Source organism: Bubalus kerabau, chromosome 17, assembly GCF_029407905.1.
Source record: "Bubalus kerabau isolate K-KA32 ecotype Philippines breed swamp buffalo chromosome 17, PCC_UOA_SB_1v2, whole genome shotgun sequence".
NCBI classification, from domain to species: domain Eukaryota; kingdom Metazoa; phylum Chordata; class Mammalia; order Artiodactyla; family Bovidae; genus Bubalus; species Bubalus kerabau.
Window position 1 is genome coordinate 54,479,916 of NC_073640.1, and position 18,535 is coordinate 54,498,450.

General features: G+C 54.9%; 1 protein-coding gene across 1 annotated transcript in view; it reads left to right on the plus strand.

Annotated features, from left to right (window-relative positions):
- The first annotated feature begins 473 nt into the window (after positions 1-473).
- GRIK5 (glutamate ionotropic receptor kainate type subunit 5) overlaps positions 474-18,535 on the plus strand; it is a 58,288-nt gene continuing 40,226 nt past the window's right edge. Inside the window, exons 1-10 of the mRNA XM_055551537.1 lie at positions 474-552; positions 862-1,026; positions 3,560-3,657; positions 3,754-3,919; positions 6,626-6,804; positions 8,586-8,639; positions 8,719-8,880; positions 10,603-10,755; positions 11,047-11,151; positions 11,280-11,387. Of these exons, the coding sequence (XP_055407512.1) occupies positions 474-552; positions 862-1,026; positions 3,560-3,657; positions 3,754-3,919; positions 6,626-6,804; positions 8,586-8,639; positions 8,719-8,880; positions 10,603-10,755; positions 11,047-11,151; positions 11,280-11,387 (1,269 nt within the window). The remainder of the gene's footprint in view (positions 553-861; positions 1,027-3,559; positions 3,658-3,753; positions 3,920-6,625; positions 6,805-8,585; positions 8,640-8,718; positions 8,881-10,602; positions 10,756-11,046; positions 11,152-11,279; positions 11,388-18,535) is intronic.

Below are 18,535 nucleotides of genomic sequence, written 5' to 3' on the forward strand. Positions count from 1 at the left end.
CCTCTCCAGCCGGTTTCTGTTGCCTAGTAACGGCTGCCTGCCCAGAGACAGGGGCGGAACTGGGTGGGGGGTGGCACTTCCTGGTTTCCTATTGGGGTGGAGATAGTCCCTGGAATCTGCTCTTACCTGAGATCCTCTTCATATCTCCCTCCCATTTGGGTAGCTGTGAACATCCTCCATCAGTGCTTCTCCCCTTTGGTGCCGGGGTGCTATGAGCCTCGGCCCCCACCACGGCTAGTCTCCTGAGTCTTGGCGCCCCCAGCGATGGCTTCAGTACTGTCAGCTCTAATGAGGGCAAGGCCCTTCGGAGCTCAGCAACTGCGTCCCAGGCTCTGTGGTCACCACCCCATCCGGCAGTCCACAGAGGGGCTCAGAAGCCCCCGTTTTGGCAATCTCCCCGTGGGCGGGGGGGTCTCCCTGCAGGTGGCAAGTGGGGGCCGCGGCAGCTGCGTCCCCATGAGGAGGGGAGGAAGATGCCGGCTGAGCTGCTGCTGCTGCTGATTGTCGCCTTCGCCAGCCCCAGCCGCCAGGTGCTCTCATCACTGCGCATGGGTGAGGCCCTGAAGCCCCCCTCCGCCCTGCCTCCCCACAGACCCTCCCACTGGGCCCTGGGGCTCTTCTCTGATCATGCCGGTCCCTCAGGAACCTAGAGATCCGGGCCCCAGTCTGGCAGCCCCTGCCCAGCTCCTTCCTCCCCCTGAGCCTAGGAGTCAGCATCCCAGGTCTCTCCAAGCTCAGATTCAGGAGTCTGGACCCCTTCATCCCACCTCCAGCCCTACCTCAGAGCCAAGGAGTCCAGGAGCCCAGCCCCTCCTCCCTCAGGACCCACGAGTATGGTCCCCAACTCCTGTGTTCCCTCAGCTGCCATCCTGGATGACCAGACCGTGTGTGGCCGCGGCGAACGTCTGGCCCTGGCCCTGGCCCGGGAGCAGATCAACGGGATCATCGAGGTCCCAGCCAAGGCCCGCGTGGAAGTGGACATCTTTGAGCTGCAGCGGGACAGCCAGTACGAGACCACGGACACCAGTGAGCAGGGCCACAGGGGGGCGGGGGTGAGGCAGGCCGGGCTGCTGCCTCCATCCCTCCCTCAGCCTGCCCTATTCTGGGTGCTGCCCTGGAGGACCCGAGGGCCTCATTTGAAAGACAAGCTTCATGACTGGCTGGGGATGCTTAGCCCCCAGAACTAAGTAACGAGGGGCCCAGGCAGTGGGGCTGGAGGCCTCAGGGGCAGGGACAGCAAAGGTGTTCTGGAGGAGGCTAACCTGAAGCTGAGCTCTGAAACATGAGCAGGATCTAGAAAGAGAGGCATTGCTCAAGATCCAGCCTGTGAAACACAACCAGCCCTCTAGTAGGGGTGCATGAGTCTATTGAGTACTCACAGAGTGAGCGAATGTCCCTTGAACAGACGTGCTGGGGACACAGACTTGAGGGCCTTCAAACGAGTTTTAGATTTCTTCCCTGCAGACCTTATCAGAACCTTTATTTTGTTCACGTTTGTTTCAGATCTTTGAAAGGCCAAATGGGGTCCAGTGACTCCTGGACTTTTTGGGCTGGAGTAGCACAGAACACAAATTGAGAGAATGGATCGGAGGGTGTGGAGGCAGATGGTGTTCTAGGCATGTGCCTGTAGTCTGGAGCTGGGGCAGAGGGGAGGACTGAGTGTTTGGAGGCAAGGAACATGATGTGGGATTGCACTCAGCCTGACCACCTGGGCTCAGGACCTGTTTGCAGGGATCGTGAGAGACTAGAGTATAGCTGGGTGATGGGAGGTGAGGCTGGGCAGGTTGACAGGTCAGCTCGAGGAGGCTGAAAGATGCCGTCTTCACCTGCAGGCAGCGGAGAGTCATTGATGGGTTTGGAGCAGGGAGCTGGTGAAAGTAGAACTTGGAGGCTAGACTTGGGTGGCTGATGAGGAGGCTGGTGACTGCCTGAGTTGACAGCCCTGAGATAGGACAGGGGAGGAGGAGTTGAAGAGAGGGAGAAAGATGTGAGAATATCTGAGGACAAAAAAGAGACAGGACTTGGTGACTTGACCATTAGGAGAAAGATCAAAGCTGAGGATCATTTCCAGGGATGTGGTGTGTGTGAATGGTGACCCCGCCCCCCTCACCAACACGGAAGGCGCGCAGGGAGTACATTTGGAGGAAAAATGAGATGTTTAGTTACGATGCTCTTTGTTGGGTGGCAGAAACCCAACTCAGGCTGACTTAAGAAAAACAACTTATCAGGCCATGTCACTAAAGGCCCTGATGCTGGGAAAGATTGAAGGCAAAAGGAGAAGGGGGCAGCAGAGGATGAGATGGTCAGATAGCATCACCGACTCAATGGACATGAATCGGAGCAAACCTCCGGGAGATAGTGGAGGACAAGGGAGCCTGACGTGGTGCAGTCCATGGGGTTGCAAAGAGTCAGACACGACTTGGTGACTGAATAACAGCAAAATAACCTAAAGATTAATTTGGGGCTTGCTTGGATCCAAGTACTCGAATGATATCCCTGGATTGTTTCTGGCATGGCTTAATACAGATACTCAAGTGGTGTTCCAGGGAGCTCTGTGTCTTCATCTCTGGGCCCTACTTTCCTCTCAGCTGGTTTTGTTTTCAGGAGTGCCCTCCCCAGCTGGTGTCAGGATGGCCACAACAGGTCAAAACTTTACATCTCTCCAGTTTAGCAAAGCCAGGGATAATTTTAGCAGGGGGCCTGGGGAAGGCTCTCAATGGCCTAGTTTGAGCCCGTCCCCATCTCTGAACCGATCCCTGTGGCCAGGACGATGTGGTTCTTTGATCCTGGGTCAGGAATCAATCAGTTCTGGGAACCATGTGGTTCCCCGAGGGAAAGTTCAAGTTCTGCCATGAGGATGGGCACTGGGCAGGTGAAAACAAGACTCTGCCCGCCTCCCAGCCTAGCGACGCACACGTGTATAAGAAGAAAGAAAAGGGGAGAAAGAGCCAGTAAATGCAACAGAGGAACGGTGTTTGGGGTGTAGAGCATAGAGGGAACCCTGGCTGTCGCCCCCATGTGCTGCAGCCCACCAGCGTCCTCTGTCCATGGGATTCTCCAGGCAAGAATACTAGAGCAGGTTACCATTTCCTCCTCCAGGGGATCTTCCTGACCCGGGGCTGCAACATGCCTCTCCTGTGTCTCCTGCATTGGCAGGTGGATTCTTTTACCACTGAGTCGCCTGGGAAGCCCCGTACCCTAGGTTTTATGTGGTTAAAAAGGTTGAGAAAGACAAAGGCTGAGAAACCAGACACTGGATTTGCAGCCAGAAGGAGGTCCTTGGTGTCTCCTCTTCCCCTCTTTGTTTCTCTCTTGCTCTGACCTGGCTCTCTGTTGCCATGTCTCCCTGTCCACCTCTGTCTCGTGGCCCCTCTGTTTTCTTCCCCTGCGATGGCCAGGTCAGGGATCGGGCCTCCGGGTGCCTGGCATGGGGAGGAGGATCAGGCAGCCCTGTGTGGAGTGTGGGGTTCTCTCCTGGGCCAGGGAAGGGTCTCCAAGGGTGGGGACAGAGAGGAGGAAGCAGGCGCCTGAATCTGCGATCTCCTCTTGCCCCTCATAGTGTGTCAGATCCTGCCCAAGGGGGTTGTGTCTGTCCTGGGACCCTCCTCTAGCCCCGCGTCCGCCTCCACCGTGAGCCATATCTGTGGAGAGAAGGAGGTGAGAGGCGAGCCTGGGGGGTGGGGGCGCGGGTCCCTGGAGGATGAGGGCCGGGGAGGGGGAGCAGGATGGGAGCACAAGCTCTTCTCTCTTTAGATCCCCCACATCAAGGTGGGTCCCGAGGAGACGCCCCGCCTTCAGTACCTCCGCTTCGCGTCCGTCAGCTTGTACCCCAGTAACGAGGACGTCAGCCTGGCCGTCTCCCGGATCCTCAAGTCCTTCAACTACCCCTCGGCCAGCCTCATCTGCGCCAAGGCCGAGTGTGAGGGAGAATGGTTTTTTTTAATCTCATTTTCACTTATTTGATTTTGTTGGCCACACCTTGCAGCTTGAGGGATCTTAGTTCCCCGACCAGGGGTCAAACCTGGGCCCTTGGCGGTGAGAATGCGGAGCCCTAGCCACTGGACTGCCAGGGAATTCCCACGAGGGAGGAAGACGGGAGGCTTTGTTTTCTGTTTCCCCAAACTCCTCTTCCCAAGAGATCTAGTCTCTCACAGTCATTGGTGCCCCTGGTTGTAAGGGCTGGGGGAGTCAGACACAGTCTCTCCTTGTCCCTGCATCCCTTTCCCTTTAGGAACCCAGATCTCTGGTTCCGTAGAGCTTCTCACTCCCCCACCCCCAAGGAGACCCTTTAATGTGCAGATCATCACTAGGCATGGCTCAGAGCAGGGCCCTGTAGGTCCCAGCGTGTCCTCAGTGAGTAGTGCTAGGCTGGGTCCCTGACTTCCCAGAGCTCCAGGGCCACTGGGCTGCACGGTGGTCGAACGGTTGTGATTCAGAGTGATGCGAGCTCTCAGGAGTTGAGCGGGCGGTGATCCTACCCTGGTCTGAGAGCCTCAGAGGCCGCCTCCCAGAGAAAGTGACCTCTATGCTGGACCTGAAGGGTGGGGATGAGTTGAGGTGGGAGAGGAGGGAAGGCGTGGGTACTGAGTAGAAAGCAAGGCAGAGGCAAGGCCCAGAGAGGCTCAAAGATGCCCCCTGCGCGGAAGTAATGAAGCAGGACCCAGAGATGGGGCTCTGTCGCTCCGGGCCTGTGTTTTATCCTGAAGGTGATGTGCTAAATCACTCAGTTGTGTCCGACTCTTGTGACCCCGTGGACTGTAGCCCGCCAGGCTCCTCTGTCCATGGGATTTCCCAGGCAAAAATACTGGAGTGGGTTGCCATTTCTACCTCCAGGGGATCTTCCCCACCCAGGGATGGAACACAGATGTGTCTCCTGTGTCTTCTGCATTGCAGGCGGCTTCTTTACCCGTTGAGACATCAGGGAAGCCCAGCGATGGAGGGTGGGGAAAGGACCCGCGCCAGGCAGGGGAGTGTGTCACAAGAAGAGCTCTCTGGGCCCTTTGGCTGCAGTGTAGAGAGCAGACTTGGAGAGTGACAGGAGATGTGACAGGGAGAGCCCCCAGAGGTGGGGAGGGATGGTCTTGGTTAGAGCTCAGGTGGTGGCAGGGGCCAGAGGGGCCAGAATGGATCTGAGGAGCATCGTGAGGGAAGGCCAGAGGGGTCATGAACGGTGACCAGGTCCTGCCTGAGGAGGAAGGGATGGTCAGTTCTGGGGTACGCAATGGGTTTGAGGTGTCCTTGAGACAGTCAAGTGGGGACGTCTAGGGGGCTGGTGAGCCTGTGGGTGTGCAGCTGGAGAGAGAGGACCACGCTCAGTCACCTCCAGGAAGAAGTCCTCTTTCGTAAGGTATTTCCTGCACTTGCCGTGGTTCAGACATTCTTCTTGGTCTTAGGTATCAGGCTGTGCGTGAGCCAGGCCAGGGGTCCCCACCCTTGTTAGAGCTAATGAGAGGAGCCAGGTGGTGAACATATGTGGTCCAGTCAGCAGTGTTGAGTCCTGTGGACAGGAACTTCCCTGGCGGTCCAGTGGCTAAGACTCGACTCTCCCATACAGGGGCTGTGGGTTTGGTTCCTGGTTGGGGAACTGGGATCCCATGTTGCACAACACAGACCAAAAAAAAAAAGTATATATATGTGTGTATATATATGTGTATGTTTGTGTGTGTGTGTGTATATATATATATATATATATATAGTCCTGTGGATAAATAGAGGAAGATGACAGGAACTGGGAGAGCTGGGGCAGTGGATGGTATTTGAAATGGGCTGGTGGGCTTGGGCCTCGTTGAGGAGGTGACATTTGAGTAGAGATCTGAAGGTGGTGAGGGAGGGAGCTGAGTGGGGATCTGGAGAAGAGCGTTCCAGGCAGAGGGGACAGCAAGCGCGGAGGCCACCGGGTGTGTGTGTGTGTGCACGTGTGTGTGCGTGTGTGTGAACGAGGAAGCCAGCATGGCTGAGAGTGAGTGAGAGGAGCTGAGGTCAGGGAGATGAGGTGCGTGGGCAGATGGAGTGGGGCCTCGGGGGCGGTGAGGACTTTGGCCTTCACTCTGAACAAATGAGAAGGCGTCGGAGGGTTTGGAACAGACGGGGACATGCCTGCTTACAGCAGTTCTGGCTGCTGCCCGGGGAACAGGCTCTCCTGGGGGTGCGGGGCGGGTGCGGCCGTTGTAACGGGCAGGAGATGGCAGCGGCCTGGGCCAGGGCGGTGATGGTGGCTCAGCCCCGCGGGGTATGCTTTGAAACTCGAGCCTGGGTGGATTGGGCGCTGATGTGAGACGGAGAGGAAGCCAGGCTGCCAGCAAAGGTTTTGGCCTGAGCGCCTGGCCGGCTGGAGTTTATGCGCTGACCCCTAGAGACTGCCGGTTTGGCGAGAAGAGCAGATTGCGGCTCCGCACGTGCAAAGCGTGCGTGCCTGTGACGCAGCCCGTTGGGCCAGAAAGGTGGCAGAAGACGGGTGTGTGGAGGTCAGGGGAGGTCCTGGCCCAGCGCCCCAAGAGAGCCAGCTGCGCTCTGGACAGCTGCCCCGCGTCCTCTCCCCAGCTACCCCGTGTCAGGGAAGAGGGAGCGGCCTCTCCCATCCGGGCGCACGGAGGGGCTCTAACCCAGGGCCCCTTCCCTCCCTCAGGCCTGCTGCGATTGGAGGAGCTGGTGCGTGGCTTCCTCATCTCCAAGGAGACGCTGTCTGTGAGGATGCTGGATGACAGCCGGGACCCCACGCCCCTGCTCAAGGAGATCCGTGACGACAAAGTGTCCACCATCATCATCGACGCCAATGCATCCATCTCCCACCTCATTCTCCGTAAGGTGGGTTCCTCCCCATCCCATCTCTGATGCCCTGCAGGGTCAGGAGCAGAAACGTGGGGTGACAGAGCAAGTCAGCCGAGGCCCTCAGTGGTCACGGGGCGGTCCAGAGCCCCGGTCCCCACGTGCAAGCACTAACCAGGAAGTTCTGTCTCTTCCCGCTTGCACCCCTAGTTGGATCCTGGACAGTTGCCTCCCCTTTTTGAGAATACTTCCTACCTCAGTGGGTTGCCACGAGGGTTAATGAGGGAATGGTGGGGAGGCACCCGGATGGCCCCTGGCACAGGGTAGATGTTGGCATACTGGGAGTGCCCTGTGGTCTTTACTGAGTGCTTGTCCTGGTCTGTGTTGGGGTGTTTGCGTGTCTTCTTTAATTTGGCTCTTGGGAATTAGCTGGTGGTCCAGTGGTTAGGTTCCACGCTTTCACCGTAGGGAACATGGGTTCGATCCCTGGTCGGAGAATTAGTATTCCACAAGCTGCACAGCTCAGCCAAAAAAAAAAATTATATAGGCTTCCCAGGTGGCACTAGTGGTGAAGAACCCCCCTGGCAATGCAGGAGATGCAAGAAATGCGGGTTTAATCCCTGGGTCAGGAAGATCCCCTGGAGGAGGGCATGGCAACCCAGTCTAGTATTCTTGCCTGGAGAATCCCATGAACAGAGGAGCCTGATGGGCTACAGTCCATGGGGTCACAAGGAGATGAACATGACTGAAGGGACTTAGCATATCACAGCATATATATGTATTTGGCTCTCATCCCACCCTGCAGGGCAAGTATGATACCATTTTGTGAATGAAGAAGCAGGGGTTCGGGGGCAGAGGCGGACTGGCTCAAGGCCACCCAGGATGGGCCAGCCCCAGGACCTTCCCCTCCCACCCCAGGGCCCTCCAAGTTCCACCCACCAGTGACCCACATTCATTAATCATTCATTGTTCCCTGCTCTTAATTTTCCTTATAATCTAATCTGTATTATTTATTTTTCTCCAGCTTTTAAAAAATTAAAACCATATGTCATTGCTGAGTGTAGCTTCTAGGAAAGAAGTGTGACAGCATCCATGGGGCTCTTGAGGCAGGCGTCTGAGAGAAAAGATTTTGGGTTCTCAGGGCAGGCAGGGCAGGCCTGGGCCGGGGTCCCAGCCCCTCCTTTGTGAGCCGGGTGACCAGTGATCCCCTTCCTCTCCGGCCCGCACTTTCCTGTCCTGGAAGGGGCTGTAACCACGCACTAACAGCCCCTGCCATGCAGGAAGTGCAGGCTGGTGCCATTTCCTGTTCTAATGATCAGAGCGGGACAGCACTGGGCACAGCTGGCCTGAGATGTCTTCCAACTTTGTTCTCCTTGAGGACTGTGAGAAAGGGGGCTCACAGCCTGAATCTTGAGAGTTATTTATTTATTTTCTAAAATTTTTTCTTTTTTGGCCATGCTGCGAGGCAGGTGGGCTCCTAGATTCCCTATTGAACCTGTGCCCCCTGCAGTGGAAGCGCAGAGTCCTGACCACTGGACCTCCAGGGAATTCCCCCAAATCTTGAGATTTAAATGGGCATCCTTTCATGGCAAAGTGCTTTTAAAGATGGCAAGGCGTAGTCTTTCTGACCTGTGACCAGGCTGAGCCCTACACATTAGCAGCCCCAAACTTGGCTTTGGGGCAACCTGGGGGTTAAAGTTAAGGTTACCTACCCCACCTCCACCCTTTTTCCTTGTCTCTCTCTGTCCCTGGGTGTCTCTTACTATTTCCCACGGGGTGTCTCTCAGCTTCTTCCTATTTCTGCCTCCTCTGTTCTCCAGGCCTCAGAGCTGGGAATGACCTCAGCGTTTTACAAGTACATCCTCACCACCATGGTGCGTACCCCCTGCAGCCCCCACCCGCTTCTGCCCCAGGCGGGCCCGCCCCAGCCTCACGCCCACTTCTCGGCCCCAGGACTTCCCCATCCTGCACTTGGACGGGGTCGTGGAGGACTCCTCCAACATCCTGGGCTTCTCCATGTTCAACACCTCGCACCCCTTCTATCCCGAGTTCGTGCGCAGCCTCAACATGTCCTGGAGGGAGAACTGTGAAGCCAGCACCTACCCCGGCCCTGCGGTGAGCTCGCACCCTACTCCCAGCACATAGACACGTCTGGGGCCCCTTCAGGCTTTGGCCGATCGTGCTCAGAACCCCCAGTACCCCTCTTGCTTTCTGAGTTCATCCAGGAGGCCTCATGGTGCAGCCCCGGGGTTAAGTCTGACCCTTTCTTCCTCTCCACCTGCTCCAGCCACACCTCCAGGTGCCCCAGCACATGCACACCCCAGGGCCTTTGCACTTGCTCTTCCTGCTGCTCTGCATGCACATCCCCAGGGAGCTAGCAGTTCGCTCCCTCATCACCAAGTTACTGCTTAAATGCCCCCCTATTTTAAAAATGGCCAACTACCTGCTATTTGCAATGTGAGAGACCCGAGTTCCATCTCTGGGTCGGGAAGATCCCCTGGAGAAGGAAATGGCAACCCACTCCAGTATTCTTGCCTGGAGAATCCCATGGACAGAAGAGCCTGGAGGGCTACAGTCCATGGGGTCACAGAGAGTCGGACACGACTGAGTGACTAACACACACCCACTGTTTAGCCCCCTTCCCTGCTGGGTTCTTCTCCACAGCACCTGTCTTTGCTTGTCTAATCACCCCCTGGCTTGCTGTATGTTGTGCTTAGATGTATTTATAGGGATTTAGGTTGTAAGTTCCATGAGGGCAGGGGTTTCTGTCTGTTTTGTTCATTATTGTATCCCCACACCTAAAACCAGCTGGCTCAGGGTAGATGTCCGAAAACGTGTTGAATAAATGCAGACATACAAAAGATGCATACTTAATGTGTATTTGTTCACAGACATCTAGTCAGACACTAGGGTACCGAGAAGACACACCTTGGTGCACAGAAACTCACACAGACACCGAGCCACGCGTTCAGACGTGTGCATGCAGGGCCCTCATGCACACACACGGACAGACGCGCATCCGTCCGCACCCTGCACCTACCGACACCACACGGCTACTCAGACTGTCACACCCAGCCCGCTGAGACATGTTCTGCCAGGTTCTCCCAGACACACGCCCCGAATTCACAGACACAGCCCAGTGGCCTGTGCGTGTTGAGCCCTCACTGGGTGCCAGGCGCTGTTTTGAGCTCTTTGCATGCGTTCTGTCCCTGGAACCCCACATAAGCACTCGGAGGCAGAGTTAACTGTTACCTTTACTTTTACCAGGGAGGAAGTGGAGATCTGGGGAGGGGTGTGGACTCAGCTCTCTGCAGGAAATATTAGTAGCAGAGCCAGGCCTCTAGCTCGGAGTCGCCTGCCACCCAGCCCCTGGCCCATAACCCTCATGCCCTCCTGTCTCCTGCACATGGCGCCCCTCCCCCCACGGATAGACAAATATGCACGTTTGTCCAGCCCCGCCCACATAAGTGTGTCCCTGGACACACTCAGACAGGGGCTGTGGCCGTCTCCCTTCCCCACCTCCATGACCCCATGTCAGCCACAAAGACGCATGGATCCCTGTGCCCACGAACCTCCCCGCTGTGGGGGTGACAGCTGGCTGTCCAGGCAAGCCCTCTTGGACGTGCCCTTCCCATGACACATGCCACACAGGACAAGCCGCCCTGACGACGGGAGAAACCCCTCCTCGCTCCTGACCTCATGATTTTACATTCCTGGAGAGAGCAATATCTGAGGGCTTGGGGTAAACACCACGGAGCTTTGGGCCTCCCTTGGCTGAACTCTGTCTTTCCCACCCGTTCCCCATCTCTGCCCCCCACCCCACCGTCCACCCCCCAGCTGTCAGCTGCCCTGATGTTTGATGCCGTGCATGTGGTGGTGAGCGCTGTCCGGGAGCTGAACCGCAGCCAGGAGATCGGCGTGAAGCCTCTGGCCTGTACATCGGCCAACATTTGGCCCCACGGGACCAGCCTCATGAACTACCTGCGCATGGTGAGCCGGGAGCGGGGTGGGCCGAGGGGGCGCGGCAGCCTGCTTCGGGCGTGGGGGCACTCACTATGTACCCCCGCGCCCCACTCCCTGTGCCTCCGACCTTGCTCCCCGCCTCTGTGCTCCCTCTGGCCCCGGCCTTCCTCCATCTGTGCTGTTCTCGCCCCATTTCTCTGTCCCGCCTCCTCTCTGTTCACCTGTGGTCCTTCCTGGTCCCTCTCCCTCTCTCTCTCTGTCGTCTCCTCCCTCTGGGCCCCTGCCACCCCTCCCTCTGCCCTCCTCCCGCCCTGCTAGGTAGAGTATGACGGGCTAACCGGGCGGGTCGAGTTCAACAGCAAAGGGCAGAGGACCAACTACACGCTGCGCATCTTGGAGAAGTCTCGGCAGGGCCACCGGGAGGTGAGCTTCCCCAGGGTGATGGCGGGGGGCCTTGATGGGGTTGGGGGGTGAGGGTAGAGCAGGGCCCGAGGGCTGAGGCATCTTCTGGTGGGGCGGAGCCCGTGCTGACGGCGCCCTCTCTGCCTCAGATCGGGGTGTGGTACTCTAACCGGACGCTGGCCATGAACGCCACCACCCTGGATATCAACCTGTCACAGACGCTGGCCAACAAGACGCTGGTGGTTACGACCATCCTGGTGAGTGGCACTCGTCGGGGTGGGCCATGGATGCAGCGGCCTCTGCTGAGCGGTGCCCCCGCCTGGTCCTAGTGAGGAGGCGGGATGCATTGCCAGGGCTGGCCCAGCACCTGGAACAGGGGAGATGTCACCCGGGCACCCGACGACCCCTGATTGTGGACAAGATGTTACCTGCCTAATTGCTGCTGGAGCCTCAGCGGGCACAGACTCTGACCTTATTAGAGCCAGGTCCAGCCCCGGGAGCTGCCAGCCTGCCAATGCCTGGCAGAGACGGGAACCACTGTCAGCATGAGCATTCCACTGGCACCGCAGGCAGGGGCCTCGCACAGCGCCCGGCCCAGGGTGGGCCCCCGTGAATCACCATCGCGGGAAAGGTCATTTTGTCACATTGGCCCTCCAAGCCTATTGACACACACCAGCTTATTTAATATCCATCTTGAAGAGGCTCAGAGAGGTGAAGCGACTTGGCCAGGTCACACAGCAAGTCTAAGGCATGGCCGAGATGGATGCCACGTCTCTGCATCTCCGCAGCTTGGGTCTTAAGCACTGTGCTCTGAAGGCCAGTCCTCCCCTTCCTGAGCCCTGGCACGATCATGGCCCTGTGGCCCCTGGGGCGCCAGTCCTACATTTCGCCAGGTCGGAGACCAAGGAGCCGTTGTGTGTCAGTGAGGATTTCGAACCTGCTTTTACGTCAGGCAGTGTGCTAGGCCCTGGCAGGCGTCGCTCTTTAAACCTCTCAGCTGCTCGGTGAGGTCTGTCCTGTCTTTCTCCTTTTGACGGTCAGGTAGCAGTTTACAAGCTGGGTCCTGGCTGGAGCTGAGGAACATACTTGCAACCCCTGCCCTGTCCCCTGAACCCTCTGCCTCCTGCCAGGAGGTCAGGGAGGGGAGATGCTCAGGACCTGGGGAGCAGGAGGGTGCCCCGAGCCGCTGGGCTTCGGAGCAGCTGGGTCCCTGGCCGGGTGGTATCTGTTGTCTGGGGGGAACCCCCCGGTCACTGTGAGCTGGGCTGGCCGATAGCTGTGGACGCTGAGCTTGGGAGGATTACACGGGTTCCGCAGGACGGCAGAGGCCCCAAAGCAGTGTGTCGCACGCTGAGCCATTCCCTTGGTCCCTGGGGAACTCCAAACCTAGTGTGGGCCTCGCGTCCCTCTGGAGAAGGGCCAGCGAGCCTGCTGGGGAGGGACAGATGGCCTGTAGTCGGGAAACCAGACGCTTCCTAACAGCCTCACCGAGGGGCCCTGAGGGCCAGGCCAGGCTGACTGGGAGAAGGAGCACTCCTTGCACACGTGGAAGCGGAGTGCACCCCAGAGGCTTCCTGGGGTTCTGGGTGGGGAGCAGGGGCAGACGTCAGGGTGGGTATGTCAGGAGAGCACAGCCATGACCTGGGGGGCTTCCGGCCTCTTCCCGCACTTGTCTCCCCTTTTCCCCAGGGCCCCTGAGCCCGTGTTGCCCTCCTCCTAACCTTCATTTTTCTTGTGATGGAGTCATTCATTCGCTCATCCATTCTACAAATATTTACCGAAGCTGCACCAGATCTGATACAAATCCCAGAGTATCACTGGGATGAGTCACAGGTGGTCTCGTGGTCTCTCTGTCCTCCAGTGGCCCTGGGGAGGGGATCCCAGTCTGATGAAGGAGGTGGACCTGGACACAATCATTCCCAGCCAGGGTGATAAGGGGGGCCCACAGAAAGGAGGGGCTGCCTGAACGTTCAAAAGCCTGAGGAAGGAAGGCTTCACGGAGGAGGTGGCATTAGATGGGGCTTTAGAAGCTGTGTAGGAGTTGGGTGCACAGAGGAGGGGGCCTGGCCTCCCAGGCAGCAGGAACTCCCAGGAGGAGGGGCCTCAGGAAGTGTTTGCCTGGTTGAATGTGGAAGCAGCAGCCTCAGTGTGCCTCTTCGTTCATGAACTTTCTCAGGCTCATGTTTCTGGGCAGGGCCTGTGCCAGGCACTTGGCAACACAGGCGTGAGTCAGCCTGGGCACCGGCGGGAGGGGCACGAAGTTGTCAGGACCTGTCTTATTTCCCGCTCTGGTCCCCAGGGCTTGGGATGGCGCCTGCACCCAGCGAACATGGAGGAGTGGTGAACGCTGTGACAGGTGGGGAGGGGCCTCTGAAGAGCTTAGTCATGCTCATTCTGTACCTTGGAGGGGTTGCCCTGGTGGCTCAGCAGTCAAGAATCCGCCTGTAATGCAGGAGATGCAGGTTTGATCCCTGGGTTGGGAAGATCCCCTTGAGGAGGGCACAGCAACCCACTCCAGGATTCTTGCTTGGAGAATCCTGTGGACAGAGGAGCCTGGCAGTCTACAAAGAGTCCAGCGTGACTGAAGTGGCTGGCATGTACCTTGGAGACTGTTAAACCGGAAGGGACGGGGCCAGATCTGGATGTTTGGAAAAGCTGGGCCCTGAGGGAGACTGCAGGAGAGAGATGCTCCAGGTCAGATGGGAGGATGAGGCTTGAGCTGGGCTGGGGGTGTGGGGAGGGAGGGACCTGATGTGGGGTGCTGATGGGCTGGCCTGAGGGAAGGAGCAGGAGGAGGTCCTTGATGGGGTGGAGGCTGGGGTTATCCCCAGGGTGGGGTCCACATGTCTGGATCTGAGAGATCAGGCTGGTGCCAAGACTGAAGGAGGTCCCACAGGGAAGCTGCGGGTGTGGGACAGGTCCCAGGGGATGATGCCGTGCTGGGCCATCCCAGAGAGTTTTCTCCTTTCCTGGCATTCCTTTTCATTAAGGCATGACATCTTATCTTGCTCTTTGGTTTTCTGGGGTCAGACAGACCTCACTTGCATTCCTGACTTCACCTGGACCTCAGTGTCCGACTCTCTAGGTTCCATACCTTTATCTGTAAATGGGTCTAATAGTCCCACCTTGAAACGCTGTGGCAGGATTGCATGAGATCAGAGGACCCCCCTGGCAATGTCCTGCTGGCAAAACATGCTGAGCACATGGGAATCCCTTTTTTCTCTTTTTTCTGACCTGGTATCCTCAATAAGAATAGCAACTGAGACTTCCCTGGCGGTTCAGTGGTTACGACTCCAGACTTCCATTGCAGGGGGCATGGGTTCAATCCCTAGTGAGGGAACTAAGATCCCAGCTCAAACAAGCCACATGGCATGGCTGCCCCACAAAAGAGTAGCAATCATCATGCCCAGCGTCTTTGAGCTGTGTGCCGAGTCCTTTGCTGGAGTTACTCAGTGTTCATGGCAGTCCTGAGGCTGGTACCATGGTGACTCCCAATTTTCAGACAAAAATAAGGCACAGGAGGGTTAGGGGACATGAGTGGCCCAACTGGAAGATGGCAGGGCGCACGTGTCTCTACCTTGAACCACAACACGTCGATCTCTGCTTCTTTCCAAGCCTTCACTTCCGTTCTAGACCTGGCCCAGCTGTCTGTACACTTGGTGACCAGGGTGGGTCTCTTCTGTCTGTTCTCAGCTTCCTCCTGTAAAATGAAGGAATTAAAATATTCATGACAGAGTGAAGGGTGGTGGACTAGATCAAGGTTCTTTAAACTGAGCTCCAGGAAGTCATGGATATGGAGTTGGGTCCTGGCTTCATCAAAGGGTCAAGGCAAGCAGCTTGTGAAGAATTTTCCAGAACCCATCCTACTTTAACATTTTTGGTTTTAGTTTCAAGGGTTTTTTTTTCCCTAGCAGTGTAACATGCATACAGAAACTTTCACAAATCATGAGCGTACTTACTGATCACTGAATTTTCAGTAACTGAGCACACTTGTGGGACCAGCCGTCCACATGCCCCTTCGGGTCTCTTAACTCCTGCCACGGTCTCAACTTTTATCACCACAGAGTAGATTTGCCTGCTTTGAACTTCACATAAATGGCATCATATTCTGTATTCTCTCTTGTGCATACATTTGTGAGATTCACCAACTTTGTTGCAAATGGTTTAGTCGCATTGTGGTCCAGTCGCAAAGTCACGTCCGACTCATTGCGACCCCATCGACTGTAGCCCGCCAGGCTCCTCTGTCCATGGGATTCTCCAGGCAAGAATACTGGAGTGGGTTGCCATTTCCTTCTCCAGGGGATCTTCCTGGACCAGGGATCGAACAATGTCTCCTGGCAGGCAGATTCTTTACTGCTGAACCACCAGGGAAGCCTTTAGTGTTGTTACCTGTTGTGTTACATGAACGAACCTCGATTTATTTACCCACCAAATTGATGGGTGTTGGAGCTGTTTCTAGTTCTTTTGCTGTTGTGAATAGTCTTGCTGTGGATACTCTGCCACATGCCCTTTGGTGAACGGATAGGCATTCCTGTCAAGTGTATAGGCAAGAGAAGAATCGTTGGGGTTTTCAGCTTCTGCAGATACTAACAAAGCATCTTCCTAAGCCATGGTACCCATCTCTATTCCCACCCATGGTGTATGAAGGAGGATTCCAGTCGCTACTCACTTCTGCTGGTGCTGAGTACAGAAAGCCACCGACCCTATTGTGATTTTCATGTACGTTTCCTTAATGGTCAGGGAAGTTGACCACTTTTCATTTATTGCCTATCTGAAATCTCCTTTTGGGAGGTCCCTGCTCAAAGCTTTCTGTATATTCAGAAACTTGGGATATCTGACCTTTTTATTGATTTGTAATATATTTGTGTATTCTGGATATAAGTTCTTTGTCGGAATATGCATTGCAGAGATCTTCTCCCACTTTGTGACTTTCCTTTTCACTCTCGGAGGTTTGTTTTTTCTTTTTTTCAGCCGCGCTTGTGTGGCTTTTGGAATCTTAGTTCCCTGACCAGAGATCAAACCCGGGCCCTTGGCAGTGAAAGCGTGGAGTCCTAACCACTCAACCACCAGGGAATTCCCCTCAGTGGTATCTTTTGAGGAAAAGATTTTTAATTTTCCTAAAGTCCATTTTATCCATTTTCCCCCCCTTCTGCTTAATGCTTTTAGAATTTAAGAATTCTTGGGACTTCCCTGGTGGTCCAGTGATTAAGACCCTGCATTTCCACTGTAGGGGGCATGGGTTTGATCGCTGGTTGGGGAACTAAGATCTAACATGTGGTAAGGCATGGACAAAAAAAAAAAAAGAATTCTCTGCCTACCCCAAAATCATAAACATACTATTTTCCTGTATGTTTCTTTGTAATAATTTTGTCTTTTACATTTAGATCTACAGTCCACCTAGAATTGCTTTTTATGTATCATGTGAGGAGGAGTGATCAGAATACTTTTTTCCCATATGGATGTTTTATTGAAAGGCATCATTTATCAAAATGTTCATTCTTTCTTTTCTCGCTACAGTCTTACCCTTGTCATAAATCATGCATGCTTGCATGCTAAGTCGCTTCAGTTGTGTCTGACTCTGTGTGACCCTATGGACTGTAACCCGCCAGGCTCCTCTGTCCATGAGATTCTCCAGGCAAGAATAGGGGAGTGGGTTGCCATGCCCTCCTCCAGGGCATCTTCCCGACCCGGGGATTGAACCCACGACTCTTATGTCTCCTGCATTGGCAGGCAGGTTACCACTAGCGCCACCTAAATCAAGTATACATTTACCTGTGGATGTACAGATTCTTCATTCTACTGTCTGTCTGTCTGTCTTTGCTCTACTACCACATTGTCTTAAAACACCACGGCTTTAAGTTGTGTTAAAGCTATGGTAAACCCTTCAGTTCTCATATTCTACTTTAGGATTGCTTTGGTTCTTTTGATCTTTTGCATTTTCATATACATTTACATATCATCTTTAAGATGTTTTAAATATTTTAAAATTAAAAATGTTAAACTGGGGGCGGGACAGAAGTAATTAAATAGAATTAAATAGCATTCAATTTAATTCTCCATTAAATTGAATTCAAGGCTTGCAGGGTGGGTAAGGAGTGAAAAAAATCTGTCTCTTTCCCTCTCCAGTCCCCATTTTTTCCCCATCCTCCCAGAAATATCTGAGCATATACAAGCACATCCCCACTCTTGCCTTCACAAAGAATAGTATATTGTACACGTTGTTCTGTAGCTTGTTTTTTTCCTCTTAATATATCTTATAGAACTTGTTATTTCAGTAGTTGCCTGGGATTCTTTGATGACATCAATAATCTTTTTAACCTGTTCCAAATTAGGCTGTTTCAGTCTTTGTTCCTGCTACAAGAGGTGCTGCCGTGACTCCCCTGGACCTGCATTCTTGTGCGCAGGTGCATAGCCACTCGGATGAATTCTCAGAATCAGACTTAGCAACATCCCACTGTCTGCAAAGCTGGGTTTTCTGCAGAAGATTCTTTTTTGAAGGAGTCCGAAAACCTTGGATTACAGGCTCCTTCAGGCCCCCAGCTCTGATGGTCTGGGACTGCAGATTGAATGCTAGATCACTTGTTTTCTGACCTTGAGTTCTGTTCCCAGGCCTCAGCCCTTATTTTTGGCTCTGTCAGTTCCCACCCTGATCCTGAGGCTTTGAACCCAAATCTACAGCCCAGATGCCTCAGTCTTGAATTGGGAGAGCGGCCTGATGGAAGGAATGAGGGCTTTGGCGAGTACAGCAATGGGTTTCAAATCCAGCCTCTGCTCCATCTCCCCTTCCCACTGCCTTGCTTCGGCTGTGTGACCTTGGGCAAGGCACTTGACTTCTCTGAACTTCAGTTTCCTCCTCTGTATGTCCAGAGGTCTGTACCAGAGCCTTCCAGCTCTAACACTTGCTTGTTTAGAGAATTCCTAATTTCTGATTCTCTGGCTTCGGTACCTGGGCTTCCCCTTCCTCACCCCCATCTCTGTATCTGGCTACTCACAGGTCTGCTCTCTGATTCTGTCCACTTGAGTTTAGTCTGGCGCAGAGCTTAAGAGCAGAGCTGTGGACTCAGCCTGACTTGTCCATCTCAACCACTTACTACTTCACTTCTAGGGACCTGTGTCCTCATCTCTCAAATAGAGGTAATAATACCGACCTCCTACGCTGACAGGACAGCTGTCGCACAAAGCCCACGAAATGCTAGCTGCCGCTGCTATTATTAGCATCGTCTCATCCCTGCTCTCGGCTCCACAAGTTTGGATTTAGAAATGTGGCTTTGGAGAGAGAGAAAAGTACTGACTTCCCTCCGCCCCATCTCCCCTCAGCTCAGGGGCTTTGCTGGGGTCCGGGAATCCAGTCTGTAGCATCTTATAGGTACCTTCTAGTACCTATCAGGCTTCCCTGGTGGTTCAG